This window comes from Myripristis murdjan, chromosome 13 (genome assembly GCF_902150065.1).
Source record: "Myripristis murdjan chromosome 13, fMyrMur1.1, whole genome shotgun sequence".
Classification (NCBI taxonomy): Eukaryota; Metazoa; Chordata; class Actinopteri; order Holocentriformes; family Holocentridae; genus Myripristis; species Myripristis murdjan.
This window is the reverse complement of record NC_043992.1, coordinates 12,619,146-12,646,144: the sequence shown is the minus strand read 5'-3', so window position 1 is coordinate 12,646,144 and position 26,999 is coordinate 12,619,146. Positions and strand designations below refer to the sequence as shown.

The window sequence follows — 26,999 nt, the reverse complement described above, 5'->3', positions numbered from 1 at the left end:
GGAATCATACATAGCTATTAAGCACACCCTGTTATGCATATTGCAGTAAAAATGAGTGTTTAATAATTTAAGCTATATAGTTTTAAGGTGGATTCTCTGGTGTGTTGCACTATTCCCAAAATGTGCTATTAATATTCACAAATAAGTTCAGCTAAAAGTGTCCTTGTTCTGTTAAGCTCTGACTTACTTTGTAATGGCTCTCCATGGTTCAACATGCATATTATTGAAAACTGTAAGAGAAATGTCAAGATGTATTTTTCAAAAGGTATTTATTTGTTTTGCCTTTAATTACATCACTATTTACAGTAGAATATCAACCATCACAGTTGCTTCAAATCACTTATCAAAACAAAAAAAAGGTTACTTTCTTTCCTCAATTCACGAGAGATCGTGGGCTCAAGACGACAAATTAAAATCTTCTCTCCCTTCAGAGATTATGTGGGGCAGCAGAACTGTCAGCTGTATGGATACACATCCAACATGTCCAAGATGAGGGCTTAATTTGGGTTTTCATGGGTAACACTGACTGCAGAGATGAAGGTACACACTCCAAACACACCTGTCTTGTTAGCCACAATGCCAGCTGTCAACTGGTTGGTTTATTTACTTTAAGGTGTGTCTGATTCTTTACCTAAAGAACAGAACAAACCATCTTGTTCTTTCCACCAAGGTCGTTCTGATTCACTTTCAGCTTTTCCCATATAAGCCTCCCCAGAATTCATTATGCTTTTCCCTCTCATAGCCATCTCAGAGGTTTGACCTTTGTATACTGTGTTGACGAGGCAGTAGGGGTAAATCGATAATGCAATTCATCACGATACTTCCTCTTCTGATACATTATCGATACACTTGTGCCCAGTATGGATATTTTAGTCTGCAACTTTGTTTGCACAGATGCACATTTGAGTCACATCTTGTTCCCTGCCTTTAGTTGTTTGAACTGGAGCTGCTCTGTCATGTTCATGTTGCAGTCTGTGTGCAGATCATAACACTGAAAAACACTGGTCATTCCTGCTTATTTGAATTTTTTTTTATTTTTTTTTTTTTGCCTTTTTTCGGGGTATTTTTTTGTTCTTCAGTTACAGAAATGGTGATGTATCACAGCTGTTTATCTTACAATATTACTGCATATCACAGAATCGCCTGTATTGTGATTCCACTGTTACTGTGGGTAAAATATTGCGACAGTATTGTATCACCAGTTACCCTGTGATTCCCACCCCTACATGGCAGTATTTAAGTTGACTCAAACCAGTGAAACTTATTTCAAAGCACTAAACTAAAGCATTACTCTGGCCATTTTCATATGACCTCTTTGACCCTATTTTTTTCCCACTATTCCACCACTAGAGATGAACCACAATCTCATCAACTGCTTCATAATAAAGCAACTAACATCTTGTCTTCATACATTTGCTTTTAATTTATCTATGACCTGACAATTTTCATTCTTTACTTTCTAAACTGGAGCATATTGACAGGGAGATGCAGCCAGTCAACAAAAAGAGAACAAGGTTGCATCAAAATGGCACGCAAAAGGTAGGAATTGATCATTTTCAATTAATCCCCAGGATGGTTCATTGAAACGTGCGCAGTAAGTGTATTGAAAGAAAAGCAGGGCTGCTTTTGGGGCAACACATCAGCAGCTCTATATACAGTGCAGAAATTAATGAGATTTAGGTCAAAATCAATCCCTATGATGGAAAATGGGGTCCATGTCATAAACAGCCAGAGTTATACTTTCTCGGAAATCTCAGTGAGATTAATAAAAAGGAAGCGTTTTTTTCTCTGTAGGTTAAAAGATGGCTTGGCGTATTGACTTGAAGTATCCTACTGAAGCCACAATGCAAAGCCGAGCTGGACTTGCTGTTCTGTGTTGCTGCTGGACACCCACAGCTTGGTGTGCACACACCCAGTATGAACCCACCTTGTCCTCACCTCTGCTCAACCTGCTTGAGGCAAATCCAGCTCAGTTTAGCAACATGAAATCACCTCCCTATCTCCCAAACCTCGACCACTGGACTGCACACAGCTCTTGAAATGCAACATGGAATAAAGACGCACAGAAATGCTGAGCGTTTTGTCTATTCTATACTACGTCATTGATGACAGATAACAGATAGGTGCACTCTGACAGGGAAAAGGCTTAAGTGGGCCAACATTGGATTATCTAGAAAAGTTAAATCTTCCCGTTCCTTAACTTGACTCGCTCTATTCTTATGGTGGAGGCTGAGGCAATGACACGGGGGAAGGACAAGTCTAGACAAACCAGCCGAGGCCAAGAGTGACAGCGTGTCCAGGGCTTCATAGGTGGGAGGTGACTAATTGCAGTTATAAGGTGTAGCCTGCAGGGGGCGCTTTGTCATCTTTGTTGCTCTCCAGGGAGAAAGGAGGAATGCGAACGTCAAAGTGGGAACCGTCGGTCCTCTCGATGCGAAACGTCCCCCTGAACACAGACAACAGGGGACTGAGTGAGCGTACATGGTAACACAAGCAAAAAAATCAGAGGATAAATCACTTCAAATGACAACTGCAACGAATTAAGACCGTACTGCACATGATGTATGATGAAAAGTCTAACAAAATGTGTGAATGACAACATTAAAAATGCATTGAGTGTACAAATAACAGCAGAACTTGTAAGAATGAACAAACTCACCACATGTGCCCACTGGGGGCCTGTAGGGACACATGGCTGCTGTACTGGAAGGCTGGCTGCTCTTTAGACAACACCGGCTCCTGGAACAACACACAAAATCTTTGTGTGTTACAGATACCTCTCACACACAACAAAGCCTCTGTTCAATATTAGTGATTTGTTGTGTCTTCACAACCAGGTGGCAAGGTGGCTCTCTAAACGCTGAAACAACCTCACTGGGTGTCCTCATGCAGCAGTTCTACATTTCACATCCTCACCACTGAATAATTACTTCCATGCTCCACTGCCAACTAGTTTCACATCATATGTTCACATTTTTACAAGCAATGTTAGCCATATTTTACAGATTGTAGCTATTATCCCCACACCAAGTTGCTGATCAGCACAAGTGGACATTAGATCTCTACTGCTGTGACAAGTTGTGGAAAAATCGGCAGGGTGGTTATGTCTCAGCCAGAAAAGAGCTATCTTTGATCAATAATGGAAGGTTTGCCTCTTTTGTCTGCTGACAGGCACAGAGATTTTGACGGTACCTAAATCCCAGCAACCGTTTTATCTTTTTGTGAGAAGTCGTGCTGAATGCAGCCGCCCTCACTGACCTGAAAAAACCTGGTGAAAAAAGCAATCCGGTATTGCTGCACAAAGGCCAAGTTAATTGAAAATCTATTTGTATCATTTAGAGATAACTTACTCGCAAGAATTTTTTTTAGGGCCCCTTCTGGTCTGAGATATTGTACATTGTGTGTGTGTGTGTGTGTGTGTGTGTGTGTGTGTTGCACGTACTCTGCCTACGACACCTCGTCCTCGGACCGTCTCCAGGGTTCCTGAGAGGCTGAAGATCCTCCAGTGTCTCTCTCTCAGCTGAACAACCTCGTTGCCCATGTTCTCCAGACGAATACAGTACCGCCACTGCAGGAAGACAAACAAACACCAGCGGATGTAAGCCACAGGTTGGTTAGCTGTCAGTCTCCGTAATAAGCAAAATAACCTGTGAAGGCTAAAAGTTCGCCACATTGGTCTCACTGAATCGTTACATGGTTTTACCTGCAGAGAAACTAGCAGCTACTCACCCAGTAAACATGAGAGTTCTGGGCCTCCTGAGGAAGGAAGAGAGTTTGCCATCAGTCATTAGTATTTGAATAGACTAGAGAAATGCCTTCAAGCTCATTATCACAGCAGGAGAGAGTGGCACACCCAGAACATGATCACAACAAGCTGTGAGCTGGTGTACCTACAAGCTATACTTTAGGGAATGATTAACAAAAGCAGCATCTATTTATGATAAATTATGTAGGTTTATAATGCATAGATTTTTATGTATTGTGTTGCTGTTGTGTCCTTTTGTATTTTATCCGTGTTGGGTAACTGAGTGCTCAGAGAGGTGACGATGAACTAAATTGTATTATTATTGCTTATTTTCTTATGTATGTAAGAGTGGTGCTGTTGTGTTACCCTCATGCCCATGTAGAAGGGGATGACAGTAACTCGGATGTTCTCAGTGGTCTCCCTGTGGACGTCCGACAGCTCCAGCCAGGGGTGGTTCTTCTCCTGCCATGCCTTCAGGGTGTCTCTGGCCGTGAATGGAGGAGCTGCAGAGCCCAGAGGGAAACGAAAACACTCATTCTGCTGAACTGTGGCCAAGGCCAGAACATCCATGGACAGAACACACTATATCACGCAAACTCTTTTACCACTTACCTTTTCACCTCCAAAGCTAAGTGACATAAAACCATAAAAATTCGAAAGACTATCAAATTTCATGAATAGCGATGTGTTGCCATTCACACACAACTACTTACTCACTTTCCCAGAATCAAAGCTACATGAAGACACTGTCTACCCACCCAAGAGATAGGAGTACATTAAAAAAAAAAAAAAAAACAGTCCAGTGGGTGGTGATATTGACTTATAAGGAAAATGAGGACACTGCAAAACTATGTGTAAGCCTCCCTCTTCCATTTGAAACATTTTAAAGAAAAATTACAGATTAAGCCAAAACAAATATTCAGCTTACAAAAGACATGATGATTAACTGATGAGGAACTGGGGTGTTCCTTCAGGGTGAAATATATTCATTATTTAGTGTGAATTTTTGGTAGAATGAGAGTAAATCCTGTCAAGATTTGGCCTCACAAACATTATTTGGTACACCACTGGGGGTTTACTAATTTCTTTTAGTGATTACAGACAGAAACTGTGATGAGAGAAATGTATTAGATTGAGAAGTGTAATGATACTGCGTAGAAAACCATGTTGGAAGATGAATTAGGTACTGAAGTGTTTACATTTGGCAGGGTTGAACATGAGGAAGCGCTCAAACAGCTCATGCTGGATGGGAACCTGCTCTGTGGAGTTGTAGGGCAGGATGTCTTCATGGCTCACATAGTCTAGACCTGGACAAAGAGGAAGCACAGGAGGAATGAGAGACTGTCACATGGGCCTGAGACATGGAGCAAATTCAAATTCTCCAAATGAGACGTGTAAATATGATAATGGAGGCTCAGGCTACAGCAAATAATTCATGCCCTTTAACTTGTTTGAAGCTGTTGTAACACTGTGTCTCAAGTTTTCTTTGCCTTTTGACAATTAACACACATGCATCCGAGTTCATGTTTTAGGAAACCCAACATCACAATGTACTTACTTATCAACAGAAATGTGAGTGTTTTCAAGTGTTAACCTCACGTCTACCATTTTCCCATATTATTTAAATGCACCATCAAACAAAAGGTCAAAAATAGGACACACTGCTAACACTGACGATATTATTTGACCAACAGGTGAGTGACATGTGAGCAGAGCCGGTGCACTGGGGCTGGAGGCTGGACTACCAGTGTGAAAGGGTAAAATCTGGTACCGGTCTGCATGCGGCTGCATACCTGGGATGGCGTACAAGGCTCTGCTGTCATCATGGTTGGCCAGAAACGTCACTGCTTCTGTTTGGGACCTCTGGGACTGTCAACAGCACAAAACAGCAGTTACACAACAGGCGACCAAATACTGCTTAATGCTACAACAGCTGCTGCTTTGTATCAGGAGCCAAATCGCCCATGCAACACCATTGTACTGAATGTGAAGACAGCAAACAAATTCTCTAAGAGAACAGGAAACAAATTCTTTTAATGGTTTCATGTTTTATACACACTGAAATTCAACGTGGAATAAGTCTGAGAATGAAATCAGCTGTAGAAATATTAAAATGCAGGTCTGCGTGACTGGGCAGAAAACCAGACAAACCAACAGCAGTGTTTTTAAAGCTTAGGGGTTTGAGAAATACAATACTCTACTAAACCGTGACCTTTCTCTTTTTTATATATATTTTTATATTCTTTGGCATTTCTGCTTTACTTGACAGTCACAATAGAGAGAGACATGCAGAAAACGGCCTGGGCTCGGACCTGAATCCACGATGCCGCAACAAGGACAAGCAGCATGCGCTCTTAGCAGGCGAGCACCCGGGCGTCCCGTGTTTAAGACCTTTCAGTTTAGGTATTATGATTTTTAAGACATTTTCAGGACCCACAGACAAGCTAACTATTTTAGGAAAACATGTGGGTCTCGGTCTTAGTGAAATCATTCAAAATCTGGTGGTGAGCTATGCTTCTCTCTTGTTATCCATGGCATAGTAACACTTCATACATAGTAACACTTGCCAATTATTGGTTTAAAAAAAAAAAAAAATCATTTTCTGGTTCTTTGCTGGATACACCAGTAAAGGTCATATTGTTTTTGAGCCGGTAACTTTTGGATGTTTTTTACTTCCACCAGCGAAACTGGGTGGAGGTTATGTTTCCACCCCGTGACTGTCTAATAACATAGAAATGTCCAAAAAATAATCTTAAAAAGATGTAGTGAACATCCAACATGTGGAACTTTTTAGTATTGTTTTTAGTTTACGCAGGCAGGCCTGGCAGATGAACATGAGAAAGGGTACAAAATGACTTCTATAAGCTCCAGAGACAAATCTGTTCATTAGATTTTATTTGCATTTTGTTTTTAATTTTTCAATTCAGTTTAGTTTCAGTTAGTTTCCGAGACAGATTTGCTAGTTTCAGTTTAGTTTTTATTGTTTAAAAATGTTTAGTTTTAGTGTAGTTTCTATCTGTTCAGTATTAGTTTTGGTTATTTTATTATTATAATATGGGGGCGTGTTCAGAATAGGCATTACAATACAAACACAACACAACTGATTCTCAGTCATATAGGCGTCCTGGACTCAACATCAGCACCAACGCCTCCTCGTGGTTGTTGTGTTGATGAATTTGACAGAAAACACAAAGATGAAAACTAAAGACATGTTCAGTATATTTTTATTTTACTTTAGTTAGTTTTGTAAATTCACACTGTAGCTTCAGTTTGTTTTTTCTAAAGTCTAGTTTTTACTTTTATTTCAGTTAACTAAAATGTTTTTTCACATCTAGTTTTAATGTTTAATTTAATTTTAGTTAACTGTAATAACCTTGATTGAACCAGAGCTGTAAGTATAATGACCGTCAGCAGTCAGCGGCCTTGACTGGCTAGTAAACCACTTTAGTTGACTGTATGTATTGACTCACTATGTGAGGGCAGTCTCTGGTGTCGATCAGGACTTGGTAGTAGGTATGGGTCTTCCCCTTCACCTCCTTGGAGCCGTGGGCTCCTGGGGGCTCCGGTTTGCTGGGAAAGGAGAGCAGCAGAGACACCGGGATCTCAGTTATACAAATCTGACCCACAAACCAAACCGAGCACGGCCTGCTGGTGTGGCCTGCGCGAGCTGGGGGTTTACCTGTCAGACATGGGAGGGGTGATGTCTCTGTCGTACAGCCGGGCGTGCCAGGGAAACAAGACGATGCCTCTGTAGCCAAACACACTGTGGAGGAACAGCTGAGGGCAACACAACAAGGAGAAATGGGATCAGTCCCTGTAGGATTATATATGTTGGTTGTTCAACAGGGCACACAACATATACAAATGAGATTACAATAACATGAAATCACGCAAAGTGCTTTATTGTTTGAAATATGCTACAATAACAATACACAGGCTACCACTGATTATCAGAACTGAGAAAACAGACTAAAGTGGCAAACACGAGACAATACACTACAGCTGTATGAGGGGAAAAAAAACTTGTCGCTCAATGTCACCCAACATAAGACTAAAGCCCCTTTTCCATCAAAAGGTATCGACTCTACCTGCTTTTTTGTTTTCCATCAGACAAAGGTGACATGAAAACCTGCAGACCATTGATTGTTTAGAGAGAAATTGAACAGCGAAGCGCTGCTAGTCGCTGCTTACAACCATGAAATACCAAAGCAAGACTTCCAAAACTTGTGTCATACTTAATAATCTATCCATGTAAAAGAATATTTTAGCAGCAAATATCTATGTGAAGCAGCTATTTCCACTTGGTGGTGTTGATTTTTTTGTGTGGGACGTTGGTGGAGAAGGGAGAAACAACTAGTCAGGCTGGGCTTCATCGTGAGGAGGAGCTATCTGCAATGGAAACAAGATCCAGAGAAGTAAAGCAGGTAGAGCTGAGGTACTCAACTCAGCTCTACTTGCTTTACTTTTCTGTAGAGCCGAGTAGAGCGAGGGGAGCACCTCGGCTCTTCTGGCTTTACAGTTCGCGATACTGGATCCTACATTATGTGATGGAAAAGTGCCATAATATTGATCTAAATGAGTGAGCGTGTCAGCGTCTTACCTGTCCTGTTTCATATTTGCCATGTTGCTTCACAGCCTCAAACACTCCCACCGTCTCCAAAACCTTCCCTTCAGGCCTGTTCCTGCCAAATACAGGCAACACCATTATGAACGGGACCCTGCTGTGTGTGTTTGTGTGTGTGTGTTTACAACCAACTTTGGCTATCAACAACAACATGCACCGACAAAACACAAACACATTAGATTAATTTGGTTTCGTGCTTTTACTGCTTTATATAAACTACAGCAAGTGTGATGCACTTCAGCACAGGACTGTCCCTAAGGAGCTTTAACTAGAAACTCAACAATACAGAAATGTAAGCGTGTGAATCATGTGGATGTTAATCATCTCTATAGGAAGAAAATCTCATTGCCTGCCTGCCTGCAGCCTCCCTCCCTCCCTCCTTCTTTCTGGCAATAATCTCAATCACAAGTGTTAGACTATTTGACAAGATTGAATATAACACCTCCACTTGTCAGATGTCAACAAACAGAAATATCACTCAATCTAAACTCCATCTCTTCCCTTTCAGCTCCATCACAGCACACACACACACACACCACACACACACACACACACACACACACACACACACACACACACACACACACACACACACACACACACACACACACACACACACACACAGTACAGCACATACTGTAAGAGCAAAGCACTGACAACAACAGCTGGCTGACTTCTAATTCATAACACACATTCTTCTCTGCTCTCTGTTGAGCTAATCTTCACAACACAGATGAAGAGTGGGGGCTGGTGAGGGGGATGTATGGACAGGAGGATTTTAATATTGCGTAGTAGGTTTCAGATTATTTTCATATCGTGGGTGTACGGCACACAAGGATAATCACTGACCAGTAAACTGAGATTTACAACTCCTAGAGCCAATGGATTAGAATTTGAGAAATGTGGTTCAAAAACAAAAATCCTGAAGGTTTCATAAGTTTGGGAGCTGCAAGTTTGCGATAGGACTAAACACACGGGGCATTTATCTCAGTTCAAGCTTAACTGTATTCTGATGCTGTGTTCCACTCAAGGTTGGATGTCAGTATGTCTGCATGCAATTTTTTTTTCCATAGCAATTTTGGTTCTGGATCTCGTGTCGGGCTGAGTCACTTTGCCAGAGCAGAGTGCAATTTTAAAATGTCACCTGTTTTAATTCCATGTCACTTCGACCTCAAGAAACATTTTGACACCTACTGTATCAAATCTTTCTGTCATTCAGGCATTTGACATGTTGCAATTTTTTTTTTTTTTTTTTTTATAAAAATGTTTATAAGTTATTAATGGCTGATTTGGATAAGGTTGAGAACAGTTATTAAAGCATAAAGAGTCCAAAACAGCCACCAAAAGCCTCTTAAACCACTGAATGTTTAACAGTAACAATACAACTTCACTATTTCTGACAAGATGCATGGAGATCCATCACTCAAATTTAAAGCAGATAACTCCGGTTGAAGTTTGTGACAGCTATATTTTTCTGTAAACAGAATTAAATTTTCAAGCTGTGTTTTTACTGCTGTTGAATATTCAAATTGTGATTCTTTGTATGTTTATCATTACCTAGGCCAAAGTTTATCCAAACTAGTTATAATTTTGATATCACTGACAGTTAAAGGAACTAACGAAAATCAAATTGGTTCAGCTTGGGCCAAACCAATTAACTAATATCTATGCAATCAAAACATTAATATAAAACATGTGCCATGAATCCATCTTTGATCAGCCTGTAGGTTCTGAAATTGTAATCACAGAGTTGTTCTTGTACTTTTTTGAGTAACTATAAAAGCAAAGCACTTTATTCAAATATCGACCTGTGGAATTTGTAAAATCTTTTCTGTGAATTCAAATTTCTGACACTGGTTTGCAAATATTTGAGAGTTTAAGTTCCAAAACCCAAGCTCCCGGGTGTTTTGCTCCAACAATGCATTCACTAATCTTTCACATATCCCCAAACACAATGTGAGATTACATTTAGGACTTACAGATCCAAGCAGTGGAGGATCCTGTCTGCAGCACTTAGACTTACCACAGCAATATTTTCATTTAAGAGTAAACTTGACACCATTTAGTTCAGTATTGCTTATACAAAATATGGTGAGAATGACAATGTCTGTGTGTTGTACTGTGAGGCCAGGAAGGTGGTGGTGACAGGTTACTTTTTTATGTATAACACAGGGTTTGGCTTGGTTGTAAATGGGTTGGACAGAGCAGTGCAATTTGTGTATATTTTGGTCTACCCATTGTGATGCATTAAGTAAGGTTTTTTTTGTTGTTGTTGCTTTTTGGCTTTCGTTTTTCCTTTTTATTTTGTGAAGGCACTCTGCATTGGTAAAAATTTGTAAATGAGTAAACCTGAGTGTGTGAATGGTGTTGTGGTTAAGCAACACTAACTTGACGCCAGACGGTCCACCTCAGTGCGCCTATTGGCCTTACCATGTTTTCAGACAGCCACCTCTATTCTGTTTCTGGCTCTGTGACAGTCCGAGCAGTGTCAATAAACTGTGTGCACTGAGATAATCAGATCTAAATATAGGAAAGCCATTGCAAAACCAAGGACTAGCTTAAGCCAGAAGCAACCCTTGCTCAACAGTTTGCCTTGCCAATAAGCATACATGCGAACCAAGCAGCCTAAGTCATCTTGACCTGTTGGGATAAAGGAAGCTGTCATGTCACTGTGGCAAGAAAAAGTTGGGAAGAAACATCAACAGGACAGGACAGGAGAAGTGATTATATAATATAATGGTTATATAAACTTGCAGGCCAGCTGGTGCTGAATGGTGACTGCTACTACTCCTGCACAGGGTTCTGACTACAGCTGGGCGATATCAGAGATGTGTCACTATCACGATATGAGACTAGATATCATCTGGGATTTTGGATACTGTAGTATCGTGATATGGCACAAGTCTCATCTTGTCCTGTTTTTAAAAGCTGCATTACAGTAAAGGGAGGTAATAATCTGAACTTTTTAGGCTGTTCTACTTGTTCTATTATTTACCTGCACCTGTTCGATTATTAAATACACATTACTAAAAACTGACTATCCACAATCTTGCATGTAAATCTTATTAAAGGTATCATAGTAAACCCTACAATTTCAGTACTGAGGTGTTTGGTCAAAAATATAATGATATTTGATTTTGCACATATTATCCAGCCCTAGCACAAACCCATCAAAACTTTATCTCGTATTGGCTTCATTATTTAAGTATATTCTCCCTCTATCTGTGTGTGTGAGAAAAGGTCTGAGTGTTTTCTGTAAGCAGCTTGTTCTGACCGGCCAGACAGAGTTGGCTAGAGAAATAAGACCCAGTGGCTACTCTGGCCAATAGCCACCCTCCCTTTTTCCACTCTCACATGTCACCACTGCCAGTTTGGAAGCCAGGCAGAAAGCAGACTACAAATGTAGGCTAACTGACACACACTGCAGCACCTGCACCCGAGTGTTGATACAAAAACAAAGGAAATTCAAAAAAATCACTCCTTATTTTTTATGATCCAGAGCATTACACGTCACTGCTCCTATGGAAGTCCAAATTAAATCTCTGTTTATGTACTGAAACATCAACAGTACTCTCTCTGTGTTTCTAATGATAGTAGGCTAATAAGTCCTTAAGCTCTGATTACATGTTGGTGACGCAGAAAAAAAAAACTGCCTGGTCACTTTGTGCGTGTGTGTGATGCAGGCTTACATGTCTCACACACAGCCGCGCAAGTCACAGTTAGGCAACACTTGGACTGAGTCCCACCTGTCAGTGCGTGGAGACGTTTGGCTGTCCTGACAACCAAGAATACTTTACAAAATCCATTTTAACACACAAGTTGTCTGACCTCTTCTCCTCAAAAACCCCTATAAAGACACACTTTAAACCACAGACCTTCACATTGTTTTAACTAAGGAATCCATGTTGTTATTTACTCTTGAGCTGTGTTTATGAGTAGTGATTATGATTGATCAAATTCTTATGATTATTTTTGATTATGTTACACCACCACCTGAGGAGCCCTGGGGTTCCTGGTCCAAACCTTGAAAACCTTAAACATTCACAGGTTGCAGGTGGTACTTATCGAAAAAAAAATAATAATAATGATAATAAAAAGACAAATATTTTGATCTGTGCAAGACAGGGATGGCTTGTCTGGAGCAGCTGCATCAAAGGGGCCAAGTCAGATTTCATGTGGTACTGAGCAATCTGCTGGACATGTAAACTTGCTAGCTACAGGAGAGTACAACTCTGCTCCCCTTAATGCCACAAAAAGTGTCCCAGGTCCGCACGTCGGGCTCCAGGTGCGGGGCTCTCCCCTCCACACGCTCCACACTGCGGCCAATGTCGCTGAAGGACGGGACGTGGAGACGGTCGCCTGCTAGCACTTAGCCAGCGAGCTAAAGTCGTGGGTTAGCTTCCCTGGTTAGCATCTGGCAGAGAGGACAGTGGCAGCGCCCCTTACCGTGACGACATGAGCCTCGCCTGCTGGACGCTGCCGGAGAGCCCGCAGGCCAGGCACTGCAGCCGCGGCCTGAACGCCTCAAAGCCGCCGCCGCCACCGCCGCTGTCCAGGACACTCAGTACTCTCTGTGTGTGCTTCTTGTTGTATTTGCTGACAGTACTCAGTAGACCTCGGCGTAACGCGCAGGCGGCCATCTTTCCTCCTGCAGGCGTCTCGCAGCCGGCGCACGCGTGTGGCAGGACATAGGTGCTGCGTTCAAGTGCCGTAAGAAATACTGTAATTATGAAATCAACTGCGCTTGACTGCCCCAAAAATGAGTAGCCTACAGACGAGTGCTAACCAAAGTTGTTATAGTAAACAAGAGCTAAACTAAAAATGAAACGATTTTTGTATTTACAAAACGAAATAAAATAAAATATACAGAGAACGTCTTTAGTCTATCGGTTTGCTCAAATTTATCGACACAACAATCATGATGAGGCGTTGGGACTGATCTTTATTGAGACTGGGGCGCCTATATGAGTGTGAGTCAGTTGTGTTGTGTTTGTATTGTATTACCTGGTCTGAAATTCTTAAATATTGTTCCTAAGAAACACTCCCCATATTATACAAAAGTCAAACTACAACTAGTGCTAAAACTAATAAAAACTAAACCGAAAGGGACAAACCAATTCTATAAACTAACAGTGACTAAACTGAATTGAAAATAAAAATAAAAAATAAGAAAGAAAAAAAAATTACTCTAATGGGAACGTTTAATAATGGAGTATAATTAGTGGAAAATTGGAGTAGCTGGCTAAAGTTGGTATTTGTCACCCAATCTGCCCGGATTTCTACAAGAAAACAGTCGTATTTACCACTGAGTGTCGGAGTTACGAGCTCACGAGCCTGAGCTTGAACACAAGACAAAGGCTCACGTGGATCGACACACGCAAAGTTTTTTTCTTCACTTTGGATACCGAAAACAGTTTAGTCGTCTGTCCAGCTAAAAGACATTCGTGTCTTAGAAACATTTCGAGCAATGTCGCGATTATTTTAATTCGTATTTTACAAAGTGCGCAATTTGATCCGATTTTTTGGAACGGAAGCGGCCTCGTGAACCTGACGTCACCGTGTCATATGGTAAACAACATGGCCGCTCGCACAGTTTTCACCCTTAGCTGATGCTAGCCATGTAGCTGAATGTAAATAGATGATACTGGGAAGGCTGCAGACAGATCTCTGGCTTCTCTTCGCGATTGATAAGTAAAATATTAAGAAACGGGGTTTTAAAAGAGGTCTGACTCGGTGAGGTTAGCATCGACAGCCCGGCGTTGCTGCTGGTAGCTCTGCCTTATTGACAACAAGCCTGGTCTTCACAGACACACAGGCAGGTTATATTCAACCAGAGAGGCCAGATTCCTCAGCGTTTCCCATTCAAGTAAAGCGATGGCTTCCTCTTTCGTGGTCGGGGATAAATTTCGGACCCTGGTGGCAGAGCTGCTGGAGAAGTCTGACTCGTCTGTGCCACAGGAGCTGCGACAGGACCTGCAGCTGCTTCTCGAAAAGTCAGAGCCATCAACTCTGTCCTTCAGGCTGGCGAGGAAACTCAAGAAATACCTGCAGGATGAGGGTGGGTCTCAGGTGTAGTAAAACCACATGGCCCTGATGCCTGTCATGTCTGAGCACAGTGGTTCCCAAACCAGCCCTCAAGGCCTCCCTGTCCCATGTCCTGCAGGTTTTTGTTTCAGCTCTGCTCTTGCACACCTGACCCAGTTAACGCCCATGCACCTTCATACGTGCCCTGTTCAGGTCGATCTGTCTCAACCAGTCAGCATGAAGCCTTTACATGAATCAGGCGTGAAACAGTAGAGCTGAAACAAAAACCTGCAAGACAGGGGGGGCCCCGAGGACTGAGTTGGGGACCACCGTCTGAGCAGATGTTGCCACCGTGTGTGTTTGTTTCATGTCTGCTGTGTGTGTGCAGGACATCCCTTCTACCTGCACGAGCTGCTGGAGGACAGCTCACTGCACCTGCCTGAGGTCGTGAAGCCCCCTAGGGTGAGTGCGGCCACCTAAGTCCAAGTTCAAGTTTATTTAAAGGGCTCTAAGTATCTTAAGTGTTGCAGTTCAGTATTACAATTTATTGTGATTTTTGTTACATTGAATCATCCTCTAGTTTGTGGCTGTAAAGTTCCAAATGCTGTGATTATCTTAAGGTCACAGCTGGTCATTTTACACAGTGATGACAAGTTTCAGAAAAAGGTCTCACTACAATGAAATGGCTACTATGGGAGCTAATATCATCACACATGAATCAAATGTGCTCACTGAATACACAAGAGTCTCAGCTTTCCAGTCAAACCCAGTTTATGTAACTCCAAGACTGTTTAGGCCCCGGTCTGCACAAATACACCATTTTACAACAGGCCAAAAGAAGAATACATTTGGACTGCATGATTTGTGGCCCAACCTGAATGGGATTTGCATAAGGAGGGCATGTCTGCAAAGGGGAGAGCTGTGGCTGCCTAGAGAACCCATTTTCATTCAGAGATCTGGAGGTCAGAGGTCAAGGGGCCCTTTGAAAGTGTAACACAGCTATTGTATTTGTGTAGGGAATACGGTATTAATTCATATAAAGCAAAGAATTAATTTTATAAGGCATATTGTGATCACAGCACTGAACATGGTAAAATAGGACCCTGTGATTTGAAGGATTTTTCATTTGTCATCGACATGTGGGTGTTTGGTTTGCTGTAAAACATGATTTGAAAATTAGCACCGGGTAAGAGTATGTGTGTTAATTATGAAGAAAAAAAAATCAGATCAGGAGTACCCAAACTTCAGTCATATTATCTTTATGACCTCAAGTCGCTATTTTCAACCATCAGCTACTAGTTTTTGCAGTTAATTCCTTAATGGCCATTTTCTGCATGCCATCCCCTCTCTCTCCCCTGCCTTTCTTCTCTCTCTCTCTCTCTCTCTCTCTCTCTCTCTCTCTCTCTCTCTCTCTCTCCATACTGTGACTGGAAAATAAAGCAGAAATACAAAAAAAAAAAAATCTTTAAAACTGAGTGTGTGTCTCCCTTTCTGCAGAACCCTGAGCTGGTGGCGCGTCTGGAGAAGATCAAAGCTAAACTAGCCAATGAGGAATACAACAGGATCACACGTAATGTCAACACTCAGGTGAATTTTTGCTATTGCCTGACATTATAGGTGTTGTTATGGTCGGCTGTGTTAAGGCACAAGTGCTTTCATGCCTTATGTCTTATTGTATTTCATGGTAGAAATAGGCTACACACGGACTTCTTGACTTCTTTGGGTATAAAATAGTAAAAGCTCACATTGTATTGCAATTAGTTTACCATGGACTGTGAGACTTACTGCAGCCTTGAGAGGACAGGACCCATGAGGCAGCATTAATGGACTGGACACCAGCTGCCATGTTTCAGCTGAAATTATAGCAGTTCATCACACTGTTGAACAGAGTTCAGTCAGTAATTAGGGCGGAGGCTGACGCTGCTCTGTTTGTTGTTGTGGTGAGAGACGCTGGAGGCTGTTCGGTGGGGTCATCATGCTGCTGTGTCGTTGATATCATGATATGACACTTTTTTGTGTACAAAGTTATACCAGTATTATCATGAATGATATGATATGGCTCAGCCCAAAGAAACACTGGAGCTTTTGGTCTCCAATGAAAAGTCCAAGATCTCTTTCAGCCGCTTTGCAGTGAATCAATTTAACACTAACAGAGAGACTCCACTTACTGCCCACACCTTCCTCGTCATTCAGTGCCAGTTTCTCTGTCTCTGTTTATTTATGATGTCCCGTTATGTGCCTCATTGTTGCCAAGATGATCTATTAGATACAATAAAGCACTGAACCAGTAACAAGTGTCTTTCTTTTTCTTCAAGCAAATGAACCGGAATGGGACACTGGCGGATTTTGGAAGGCAAGGTTAGTACGGTATACATTTAATGATCAATTTCTTATAACGTGCTTATTGCCTGTAGCGCCAAATGGATTCTAAATGTGTGTTGAGATTCACTGTTTTAGTTATGATTGCAGCAGCACTAGAGTCAAGCACTATATTTACATATGGTGTCCCACAGGTAACAATACTTGGGCCTTTGTTGTTTCTGCTGCATCCTCATCGGCTGTCTGTTGTTTTTTGCTGGTAGTAACAAGATTTTGTCACGTAAAATCCTTTCAGCTCTTAAGCTGAGGCAAATGCCAGTCTGGAAAAATATCCCAAATGATTTCAACCAAATAGTTTACTCTGCCTAAAAGGAAAAATAATCATAATTCTCATAGCAAAGAATAAGAAAGCAGATTCCTGGGAGTCATGATTGATAAAACATTAAAACATTGAGCTAGACAGGCTATACTCAGTTTGTTTATCATAAGCTCACAGTGTCTCTTGGTATTGTTTACCAAAACAAACAGCCAGGCTAAGTAGAAATATGTTTGAACACACTACTCTATTAACAGGTTAAAATGACATCTACTAATGTATAACATGTTATTTCAAACAATAAATTTGTGGCAATATGTTGAATTTTCATCTTATAAATAATTTCAATAACAGTCAGCTGGAAACAGACTATGTTTGACAGTCAGTGTCTTGCTTACAGCGTTACCAAATTTAGTGAAAATAAATTTAAAGATGTTCTTATTTTTTTCAAGATGAATTATCATAATGCTATCTTAGGAATTAATATGCAGGCAATTAAATAAAACATTTACTTAAATTACTGTGCCAGTAAAGAAAAAATAAAATGTGGGCTAATGCATTGCATTGCACAGTAAGTCTAGTGTGTGTTTTCCCCCTCTGCCTCTGTCTCTCTGCAGTGCGATCCGTCAAAGCTGCTGTCATGACTGTATTTAACTTCCTGGTGACGGTGGTTGCCACATTCGCCTGTGCCTACATGGGCAGCCAGTACCTGTTCACTGAGACTACAGCGGTAAGAGAAGATGAAATCAAACGTGTGTCTACTCACTCCAGCATGTATGAGGCCTTGTTTATTAACACAAGTGATAATTAGAGGGCTAAAACTAGGGACACATTATACAACTGAACAGACTCTGAAATGACGGGACATCTCACCCTCAGTTGGAATTGGCAGAGTGTTTGTATTTTGTTTGGAGGCATATATGTTTCACAAGTTGGATTTGGGCGACACACACCTGACGACAAGGTAAAGGCAGGGATCGCTCGCTGCCCGACTTCTAGTGCCATGCAAACCCCCAAATCTCACATAAACATGAGGTCTTGTACTACCAAAACACTTGAGGTTTGAGTCATAGAGCAGTTCACACTACAGGATGACAAGAATCAGAACATAACAGATTTAAGTGCTGAAACTGCACGTATTGCAAGATCATCTGTGTGACTTACAAACTCGCACCAGCTCCCTCCAGTATTAAATCAGTTGTGATGTCAAATTGTGACTATAATCAGCTGTAGAGTCGTGTTGTGTGTCCCCAGAAACTCATGTTACTAATGTTAACAGACCATATCAGTGGCATGTTTAGTGTAATAGCTACAAAATGTATGTACTTGACGTTTTGGTTAATGTTTTCCCAAAGCAAGCAGTCATATTTTTCCATTCATTCCACTACGATATGAAAATGAACTTTCAGAGACGTCAGACTTTCTTGACACCAGTTTTCCATCACCATAACACCATCGTTCACATGAGTTTTCCTAAAAGCAGCAGCACTGTTGTGTTTTGATGACTAGAAATTGGGTGGGGTGGAATGGTCCCTTCGCCACATAAAATAGTCCGTAGCGACACATTTGATTTACAGAGTAAATTATCAGTTCTGTGGTTTATAAATGGTGACGACTTTGTTGGCCACAGAAGCGGAACATGATAAGGTGGGTGTGTCAACCAAAAATTCACATTTAAAAATTGAGAATTTTGATTGCAGTGTAAAATTCTACAATCATGTAATAAATCAAACATCATATCCATCATATGGGAGGTGGACTACACTGACTGGCTGGTATCTGATATTAGCTAAAAGGCCAAAAAACTCAATTATGTGTCCATAATTGAGTTGAGTTGAGACTTTGCCTCTTTGTTTCCAGAGAGTGATATCTGCTGTGATCGCTGCGTCTGTAGTCGGACTGGCTGAGCTTTACGTGCTGGTGCGGACCATGGAGGGAGAACTCGGGGAACCGTAGCACCGTGGAAAAGGAACAAGGGAAACACAGCAGCCATGGAAGAAGAACCAGGGAACTGCAGAACTTTGGGAAATACCATGGAAGCCTTCTCCGGTCTTCTTCATTAATATAAATCCCACTTTACCTGAATACTTTGTGGACTCTCTGCTTTCTACTTGAAAGAAACAACGCACACTTTCAGGGTCAGATTCAAGTTACTGAGGAGGCCGTTCAGCTCGGTGTTTGAAGCAAATGGAAGCTCGAACGCCATGAAGTGAAAACTGTTCTGTTTGTGTCATCCTGTCATTGTTCATTACTACGGCTTGATTAATTTTCACTTTGTTCGGTTTGTAATCAAAACGTTAAGTGATATTCTTATTTAATAACAGTTCTTTTACTTTTTGATTCACTTTTTGTCCAATAGAATTATTTCCGTCATGTATTCTCCTTTTTGTTTTTGTTTGGTAACGTCACGCTGTCCCGTGAAAATAAATCTAGAGGTTCAGATGGCTGTTTCCTCCTGATTCCTTCTTTTTATCCCGTCCCATAGTGAGATTTGTTTGTTCAAATAAAATCACCAGCCCTTACCAAGTGTAATTCATAAAGTTGATAATCCACCTACAGTCGTTGTCCTTCTTGCAGTATGTCTTCCCCTGCTCGAATTTAACTTGGATCTTAACTCTGATCATTCTCAGTCTTCTTGTATGTCTTCTTTATCATGCATTTTTTTTTACAATACATGTTTGTTCAAGAGAGATGTTTTTTCAAGGCACATTTTCCTCCCCTCAGATTGGCTGATTGAGTGTTGATTTGCTCTAGATTAGAAAGTCACGTAAATGTATGAGCAATGAGAAAGTGGTCAGTATTTTAAGCAAATATATTGTTATGTCAAACTGTATCTATACATTCTGAAACATTCTGAAAAAAAACTGGTTACTCTTCTTCTACAATTCAATTTGTTTCACTTTAGTTGCCCTTGTTTTGACTTTTACAAATAGCCTGCCAGCTGTGCCATCAGGTAGTAATACTGTTTACCGAATAGTTACTCAACTATTTTCCCATCATCTATCTCCACCTGACAGATGTGGCTGTGATTGCCTTTGACTCCTGATCTGCGCTTATCTGGTTTGAAGTGAATTAGATAGCTGGATGGGTTTTATAGCCAAAGCATCAAAAACAACCAATTAGGCCACTATACCGTTGGGGTAGCTGCGATACGAGGCTCAGCATCCTCTAAACAACACCACCATGCATGTTTTTGCTTCTCTGATCCTCCCTCGGGATACAGATTCATGTTTTTTGGAAAGTATCTCATCGTTCTCCTGTCTGTAAATAAACACAAGTCTCATCATATCAGCGGGAAGATTAAAAGATGTAACTACATCTGGAATACAAAAAAAAGTATCTCCCTAAGATCTGAGATTTGACACCCGGATTAAGGGTTTATTGAAAGATTATTTGGTATTAAAGATGATTATGATATGCAGAGATCGCTGTCCAGCAGAGGTCCCAGGCAGGCGAACAGTGAGCACTGCTGTCTGTCATATCTGTCCCTGTATTATACTTCTCATGTAATATTTCAGAACTTAAATCCAGGCTGAATTACAGAGCCTGTAAGCTGATAGACCCTGAGCTCTGGCTTTAATTTAGGTCTTATTATTCATTTTTTCCTTTCCTCCAAATACTTATGGAAAGGGAGATATAAAAAAATATATTTTGATTCAGAAAACAATTATTCCTGTCATGGTATCTTACCACAAGGAATCATTTTAATCAGGATGTTTTGAAAGATAATACACTCGGGGTTGCAGCATTAAACATGCCACAGCTCAGCTCTGAGCAGGAAAACAGGAATAGGCAAGAAACATCAATGTCTAGTACAAAAGTGAGTCCTCTGCAGAAACAAGTTGTTTGGATACTCATTCGATAAGCTGCGTACTGTTTGGCTCTGGAGGTATCAATGAAGGTTTCATTTTTACCTCAAATGCAACTGAAAACGTCCTGAACTGGCACCTTTGAAATCTTGAACTGACAAACCAACAGTGGGCTGAATGAAACCAATTTATTCCTGAAGTCATACAACATGTGACTGTTCAATACTAAGAAACAAGGGAAAAGACAAAACTTTGACAAGAAAACAAATCCATGTTACAGTTTGGTTGATGCACAACAGACATTGGGATCGCTTTGCTCGATTGGAAAAAAATAGTCTTTGATTTAGACACAGACACTGTAAATGAGAGGGAGCGGGGCAGAACTCAGGGCCATTCATGACAATAACCAACTATTTTATTAACCACAAAGAGTTGAATCAAGGGCAACTGGACTTGTTTGCAGGCTCTCAAAGATGTTTCACTTCTCATCCAAGAAGCGTCTTCAGTTCTGACAGACTGGTGGGGAGTTCCAGGTATTTGACCTGTGGGGATGTTATCCAGGACGTTGGCTCATTAGTGCTCCTCCCTGTTGGGTCAACCGTCTTCAGTGTCGATGGAGACTCCAGGAATCACAATCACTCCTGGACGCCCCACACAGGTTAAACACCTGGTACTCTCCACTAGTCTGTCAGAACTGAAGAAGCTTCTTGGATGAACTGCCTAGTCAAGAAAGTACCAACCAGGCCAGCTGCACTTGATTCAACTCTGTGTGGATAACCATGACATTTTCCACAGAAAGCTGCTGATCAGAATTCCAGGAAGTTGGTGACAATAGCAGCGTTGTAGATGAGGTCTGAGATGTAGCCCATGGAGGTCTGTGGTCCCAGCTGTGGATGATGGTGATGGTGGTGGTTGTGGTGGCCCTGTCCCTGGGTTACATCCCAGTACACTGGCTGGGGGTGGGAAGGGACCACCTGGTCAACAGAGGTGTGACCTCCACCTCCAGCGTTGCCTCCAAATCTGGCCTGGTAGGTCCCAGATGGAGCCAAGCTCTGGGGCTTGAAGTTCCTGAAGGCCTGGGGTCCCAAACTGATGTCCCGGTAGGAGTGGGAGGACGATGACGAGTGGTGAGGCTGCCGCATGATGGGCTGGGGAAGCGAGCCTGGCAGGAAGCCGGGCAGAGGTCCGATGTGTGACCGTGGCTGCTCCTCTTCCCAGAGCAGAGGCTCAGAGAGTTTCGGGGAGCTGGGCGCAGGCTGGTGCAGTAGAGATGATGGAGATGATGACGATACAGGGTTGCCATAGCGTTGGATCCAGTCTGAATACATCTGTGGCCCGTCCTCACAGGAGTAGCTCTGCTCCGGCCTGAATACGTCTGCTATGGTGGTCGGGGTGGGGAAGCAGGTGGAAGAGACAGGCCCAGGGGTGGGGACCCGGGTCCTGGGCTGGTAGGGCTCCTCAACCCCTCTACCTCCCAGGGCAGTCTTGGTGGACTTGGAGAGTCTCCCAGTTTTGATGCTTCTGGCTCTTCTGTTTTGGAACCATACCTTTGGAAAATGTAAGATAAAGGAATTTAAAGCACAAACACTCAAAAGAAGATTTCAGGACAGAGAAATATAAAAAAAATGGGATTGTCCTGTGTGATTTTTCTTACTTCTCACTGCCTATTTGGTTAACGTGGTTAATACTTAAAATATAGGCAAATGCTTTGAAAAAATGGCAGAGCTCAGGAGTCATGTTAAACCTGTGACCAATCAGACAAGTGAGCCAAAAAGACATGACTTCCATATTGTGGACCAAGAGCTGAGAAGGGCAAGATGTAGGGACACATCCTTTCTTTCAACCCCAAAAATCTATTGGAAACTTTGCTTAAAAAATAAAATCGAACTACAATATCAAGACCACTGTTCCCTCTAAGCTGATAATTTAGTGACCAGAGACTTGTAATTTTCCACACTGACCAAATTCTACTACTCTACTCTTCTGTCGTTGATCCACTGTACTCCTAAAAATTTATATTTGGAAAGGGGTTTTGGAGTTTTGTATTTTCTTAAAATATCACGCTTGATGCTTCAGAAAACTGGCAGCTGCTCCCCAACACATAGACCGGACCTGTATCTTGCTCTCAGGCAGGTGTGTGTGCGCGGCCAGCCTCTCCCGCAGGGTGATGTCCGGATACGGAGTCACAGCGAAGGCCTGCTCCAGCTCGGACAGCTGCGCTCGGCTGAAGATGGTCCTCTTCCTCTTCCTCTGCCCCTCCGTGACGGCAGCGCGCTCTGGCTCTGGAGAGGAGAGCGCACGCTCGCCCCTGCCATCTGTAGGGAGAATTTAAGAAAGAAAGAAAGAAAGAAAGAAAGAAAGAAAGAAACAAACAAACAAACAAACAAACAAACAAAGAAAAACTGAAATCAAACCAATAAAATAAAACAAGAAGAAGCATGACACACACCTAAATTAGGAAACCACTGATTTTAAATTCTGACTACAAGATAAATGTTTTTTCCCACACGAAATTTCTTTTTTGCTATAATGTTACATTTTGTTTCTTCGGCAAAAATTATATTTGTGAGAGTAGTTATGCATCTATCATTTAATTTAGGCCTATTCATTTTTAAAATTACTTGTATATATCTATGAATTACTAAACCAATTAAATTATTTATATATTTTGTGGATATCACTTTAATGGACAATTTAAAATATATGAAAACAAGTGACCGTGAAGGCATTGAAGGCAAAAAATGACAATAATAATAATAATAATAATAATAATAATAATAATAATAATAATAATAATAAACAGGACGATAACTTTTTTTTTTTTTTTTTTTTTTTGCATTCATCATATTTAACTTCTCCTTTTATTCTCAGCCCTGACTTACCTTTGCAGTGACCCCGCTCTCCAAATCCCACCTTAAACTCCAGGTCTTTGTGCTGATGCTGCCTGAGCAAAGGGAAGTCTGCGTCCACGAACAGAGACATGGCAGCTCCATAAAGATCCAGACCGGACAGTGAAGTGAGGATCCACCACCGGGTCCAGCACAGATGTGGAGAGCCGAGGAGGAGTCACAGAGGAGGAGTGGCACCTTCTCACGGCCAAACGGGACACCCCGCACCCACTCCACAGACTCAGGTGTTATTCCGGACTGTCCCTAATCCACAGCCTCTGCGCTGGGAGTGGAGAGCTCTGCCCAGTCCTTATGGAGGCCTGTGCAATGCCCGGTGGCAAGCTGTGGACCACCAACACTTTTCTCGCAAATCTTAAAGGTCCAGAAAACTAAGTTTATTTTATTTTATTTTATTTTTTATTTAAGGAGGTCTGGAATTCTGAAACTTTATTTTCTACATTCCAGTTTTTACGTAAAAATAACAATGAATATGAACGGATTGGCTTGTAGCCTTTGCTGAATCTGCACGTTTTAATTTCTTGTAATTTCTGTTTTCTTTGAGAAATAGGTCTGTCCCAACGAACCCATTATTGTCCTTTCATGATTTCATTTAGAGCACCAAAAGTACCAGCTGAGCGCAAATCAACTGAAATTCTTCAAATCAGTGAAACTATAATTTTTACTTAACATGCTTTTTTTGGGCGTTGGTTTTATGGGGTTGCTCAATTTAGCATTTTTCGCAAAAACTAGTGGAAAAGCAAGTTCCTATTATGAAAAGTAAAATAATAATAATAATAATAATAATAATGCACTTAATGACCAGATAGACTCAAGTAAGAATTAATTACACAAAGATTTCCCAACATGCATTTAGGGTGAAACGATGCTTAATGAGTTTAATGAGTGTTTTTGACCTTCAGGGAAACACACTAGACCTCAGACCTGGTAATCGGGGACACCTTGTCCAATTTGGAAAAAGCTGCTTTTTGGAATCAGTGTTTAAGGTTATGATTAGGTTAAGGTTAGGGTTAAGGTTAAGGTTAGGATTAGGGTTAGTGTTAGATATGTAATCCTTATGGTTTTGGTTATAGTAGGGCTTCAGGAAAGTCTATGTAATGTCCCCCAAAGTGACCTAAATGTGTGTGTGTGTGTGTGTGTGTGTGTGTGTGTGTGTGTGTGTGTGTGTGTGTGTGTGTGTGTGTGTACTGAACATCACTGAGGGAATCAGTCAATTTATTATATTGACTGAAATTAGAGATTATTCCATCTCTTTGTTGCTGGCCACACAGCAGCAGCACAGAGCTCCAAACTGCTGATGGAGGAATCATCGAGTTCTTCCCTTCTTGGTCTTCCTGATGTCTGATAAGTAAAAGTGTAAAGAGTAAAGTCAGAGCCTGAGCTCTTCTTCATGGAGGCTGCTGCCTGATAACTCGGATGCATCAGCGTGAGGAGCTCCTGCCTGCTGTGGTGTTGTAAGATCGCTCCAGCTCCTTCTCGGTGTCGGCCTGGCAGGAGGTCAGGTCTTCCTGCACAGCGGCAGCATCAGCAGAGGGCATCAGACGCACAACAACAGAGCTCACTTCTGTTGCTGTTGTCTCTCCTTCTGGTCCAGGCTCCTCAATCAAACCTCCATCAAGGGTGGTGGAGCCTTCACTGTGGCACTATGGGACGGTTCATCCAGTACCAACCAAGCAGTGTTGATTTTGGAAAATAAAAACATGTCTTTTTCTTTATAATTCCTGTGAGCTAATCTTTACAATGTAACTGCAATATAAGATGATCACATACCCTGATGGGCCTGTAGAGGGCCCCATCCTCCCCCTCAATTCAGTCAGTGGATATTCTTGTCCACTAAATGAAAACCACAAAGCCAACTAAACTATCAGAGCTTCTTCCTGTGTGTTCCTCAACTCCAGAGTAAAGTGAGGAACTGAGGAACAGCTGATTCCTGAAGCACAAATGACCCAGTGAAGTTTTCTGAGAGTTTCATGGGACACAGAGTGTTTTTGAGACATAGGCAGGAGAACTTGGCTCTTTAATACACGAAAAACCTGTTTGGTTCTGCTGTTCAGGCAAGAGAGGAAATGTCTGGGTAAATATTATGGGCAAGACAGCTCAGAGATTTGCTTTAGCGTTCTTGATTTAATCACACAGTGTATTTTATTTATTTATTTTTTTAATTTTTTATACAAGGAATTGTTTTCATTTTTATAGTTTTACGAGAAAACAGGAGGGCTCATAAGACGGGGAAATGACTCACATGCCATGTTATAATTACTGTAGAAAACGATATCCCCTGTATGATGAGTCTCAGTTGACAGAGTTAGTGTTAGTGTAGTGTCCACCTGAAATAAAAATTAAAAAATCTTCTAACCCTCAGCTAGTCTCATTCATGCTGTCATTTATCAGTATCATCATCTGTCATATGCCCAATACATTCCAGTTTTTTATTTATTCATCCATTTATTTACTTGCTTACTTATTTAGTGTTAAATCTGCCTCAGCTGGTAAATTCCTATAGTTCCCAGGATACCCATGTCCCTTTCTCAAAACACATATCTCACATCTTCTTGCTGCACTCTGGTCAGCTGAGACTGCTAATTTGATTAAAAAATAACTATAAAAAAAAAAAAAAAAAAAAAATCATCCACCCTAGCATCTTGTGGCTGTGGTCTTCCTGCAGGCTCTGGACTCTGATCAGCAGGTGCAAGTAACTGAACATGATTGCCCATATGCATATAATACAATGTGCAGGCTTTATTCCTTTATATAATTTGTTTCAGGTTTTTTTTGTTTTGTTTTGTTTTGTTTTGTTTTTCTTTTTTTGTCTTTGCACTGCTTCAGCATTTACACGCCTGACAGAAGGAGCCCCGCAGATGTAAACCTTATGCTTTGTCTCTGATTTAATACATTAAAAGAACATTAAAAGATTTTGTTAAGAAGCACACTGGGTTGTTTATTCTGATTAAATAGATTTTTTTTAGACTTTTTTGAGTCACCACCTTAACCACTGTCTCCTAAAAGAGCTCTTTTCCTGTGCATATACAAACCATTCAGAATGGGAATCACATCATTACTGTAAATGTATAGAAAGTTGCCTGAGTAACACTGATGCAAAAACATAAGTAACAGTAACACGCAAGCTGAAAATTACTTCAAAACATGCATTCTTATTTGTCAGTCCAAACAAATGTGATGCAGTGAGAATTTGTTTTCTTCAAGAGACAAATCCTAACAAATCCCATTAATGCACACATACAGCTGGACATGAAAC

The 26,999-nt window shown here is 41.3% G+C and overlaps 3 protein-coding genes across 4 annotated transcripts; 1 reads left to right on the top strand and 2 right to left on the bottom strand.

The window, feature by feature from the left end:
* Window positions 1–252: 252 nt before the first annotated feature.
* Window positions 253–13,066, bottom strand: poldip2 (polymerase (DNA-directed), delta interacting protein 2). Of its 2 annotated transcripts, none has more exons than XM_030066903.1 (11): window positions 12,816–13,066; window positions 8,346–8,427; window positions 7,425–7,522; window positions 7,216–7,315; window positions 5,539–5,614; window positions 4,945–5,052; window positions 4,112–4,248; window positions 3,730–3,756; window positions 3,443–3,568; window positions 2,660–2,739; window positions 253–2,446 (listed from the first exon to the last, which is right to left on the bottom strand). In XM_030066903.1, the coding sequence occupies exons 1-11, from the start codon at window positions 13,007–13,009 to the stop codon at window positions 2,332–2,334; spliced, it is 1,143 nt and encodes a 380-aa protein (XP_029922763.1). In that variant the 5' UTR covers window positions 13,010–13,066; the 3' UTR covers window positions 253–2,331. The 2 variants fall into 2 exon arrangements, with proteins under 2 accessions (XP_029922763.1, XP_029922764.1); XM_030066904.1 differs by having other exon boundaries at window positions 8,346–8,421.
* A 637-nt stretch (window positions 13,067–13,703) lies between these two features.
* vma12 (vacuolar ATPase assembly factor VMA12) lies at window positions 13,704–19,474 on the top strand. Its single transcript, XM_030067603.1, has 6 exons — window positions 13,704–14,427; window positions 14,782–14,855; window positions 15,891–15,980; window positions 16,709–16,751; window positions 17,646–17,758; window positions 18,889–19,474. The coding sequence occupies exons 1-6, from the start codon at window positions 14,244–14,246 to the stop codon at window positions 18,982–18,984; spliced, it is 600 nt and encodes a 199-aa protein (XP_029923463.1). The 5' UTR covers window positions 13,704–14,243; the 3' UTR covers window positions 18,985–19,474.
* Window positions 19,475–21,643: 2,169 nt separating this feature from the next.
* sebox (SEBOX homeobox) lies at window positions 21,644–23,819 on the bottom strand. The gene is made up of 3 exons (XM_030067602.1): window positions 23,720–23,819; window positions 22,950–23,119; window positions 21,644–22,384 (listed from the first exon to the last, which is right to left on the bottom strand). Exons 1-3 carry the CDS (start codon window positions 23,817–23,819, stop codon window positions 21,644–21,646), a joined length of 1,011 nt encoding a protein of 336 aa, XP_029923462.1.
* Between the last annotated feature and the right edge of the window lie 3,180 nt (window positions 23,820–26,999).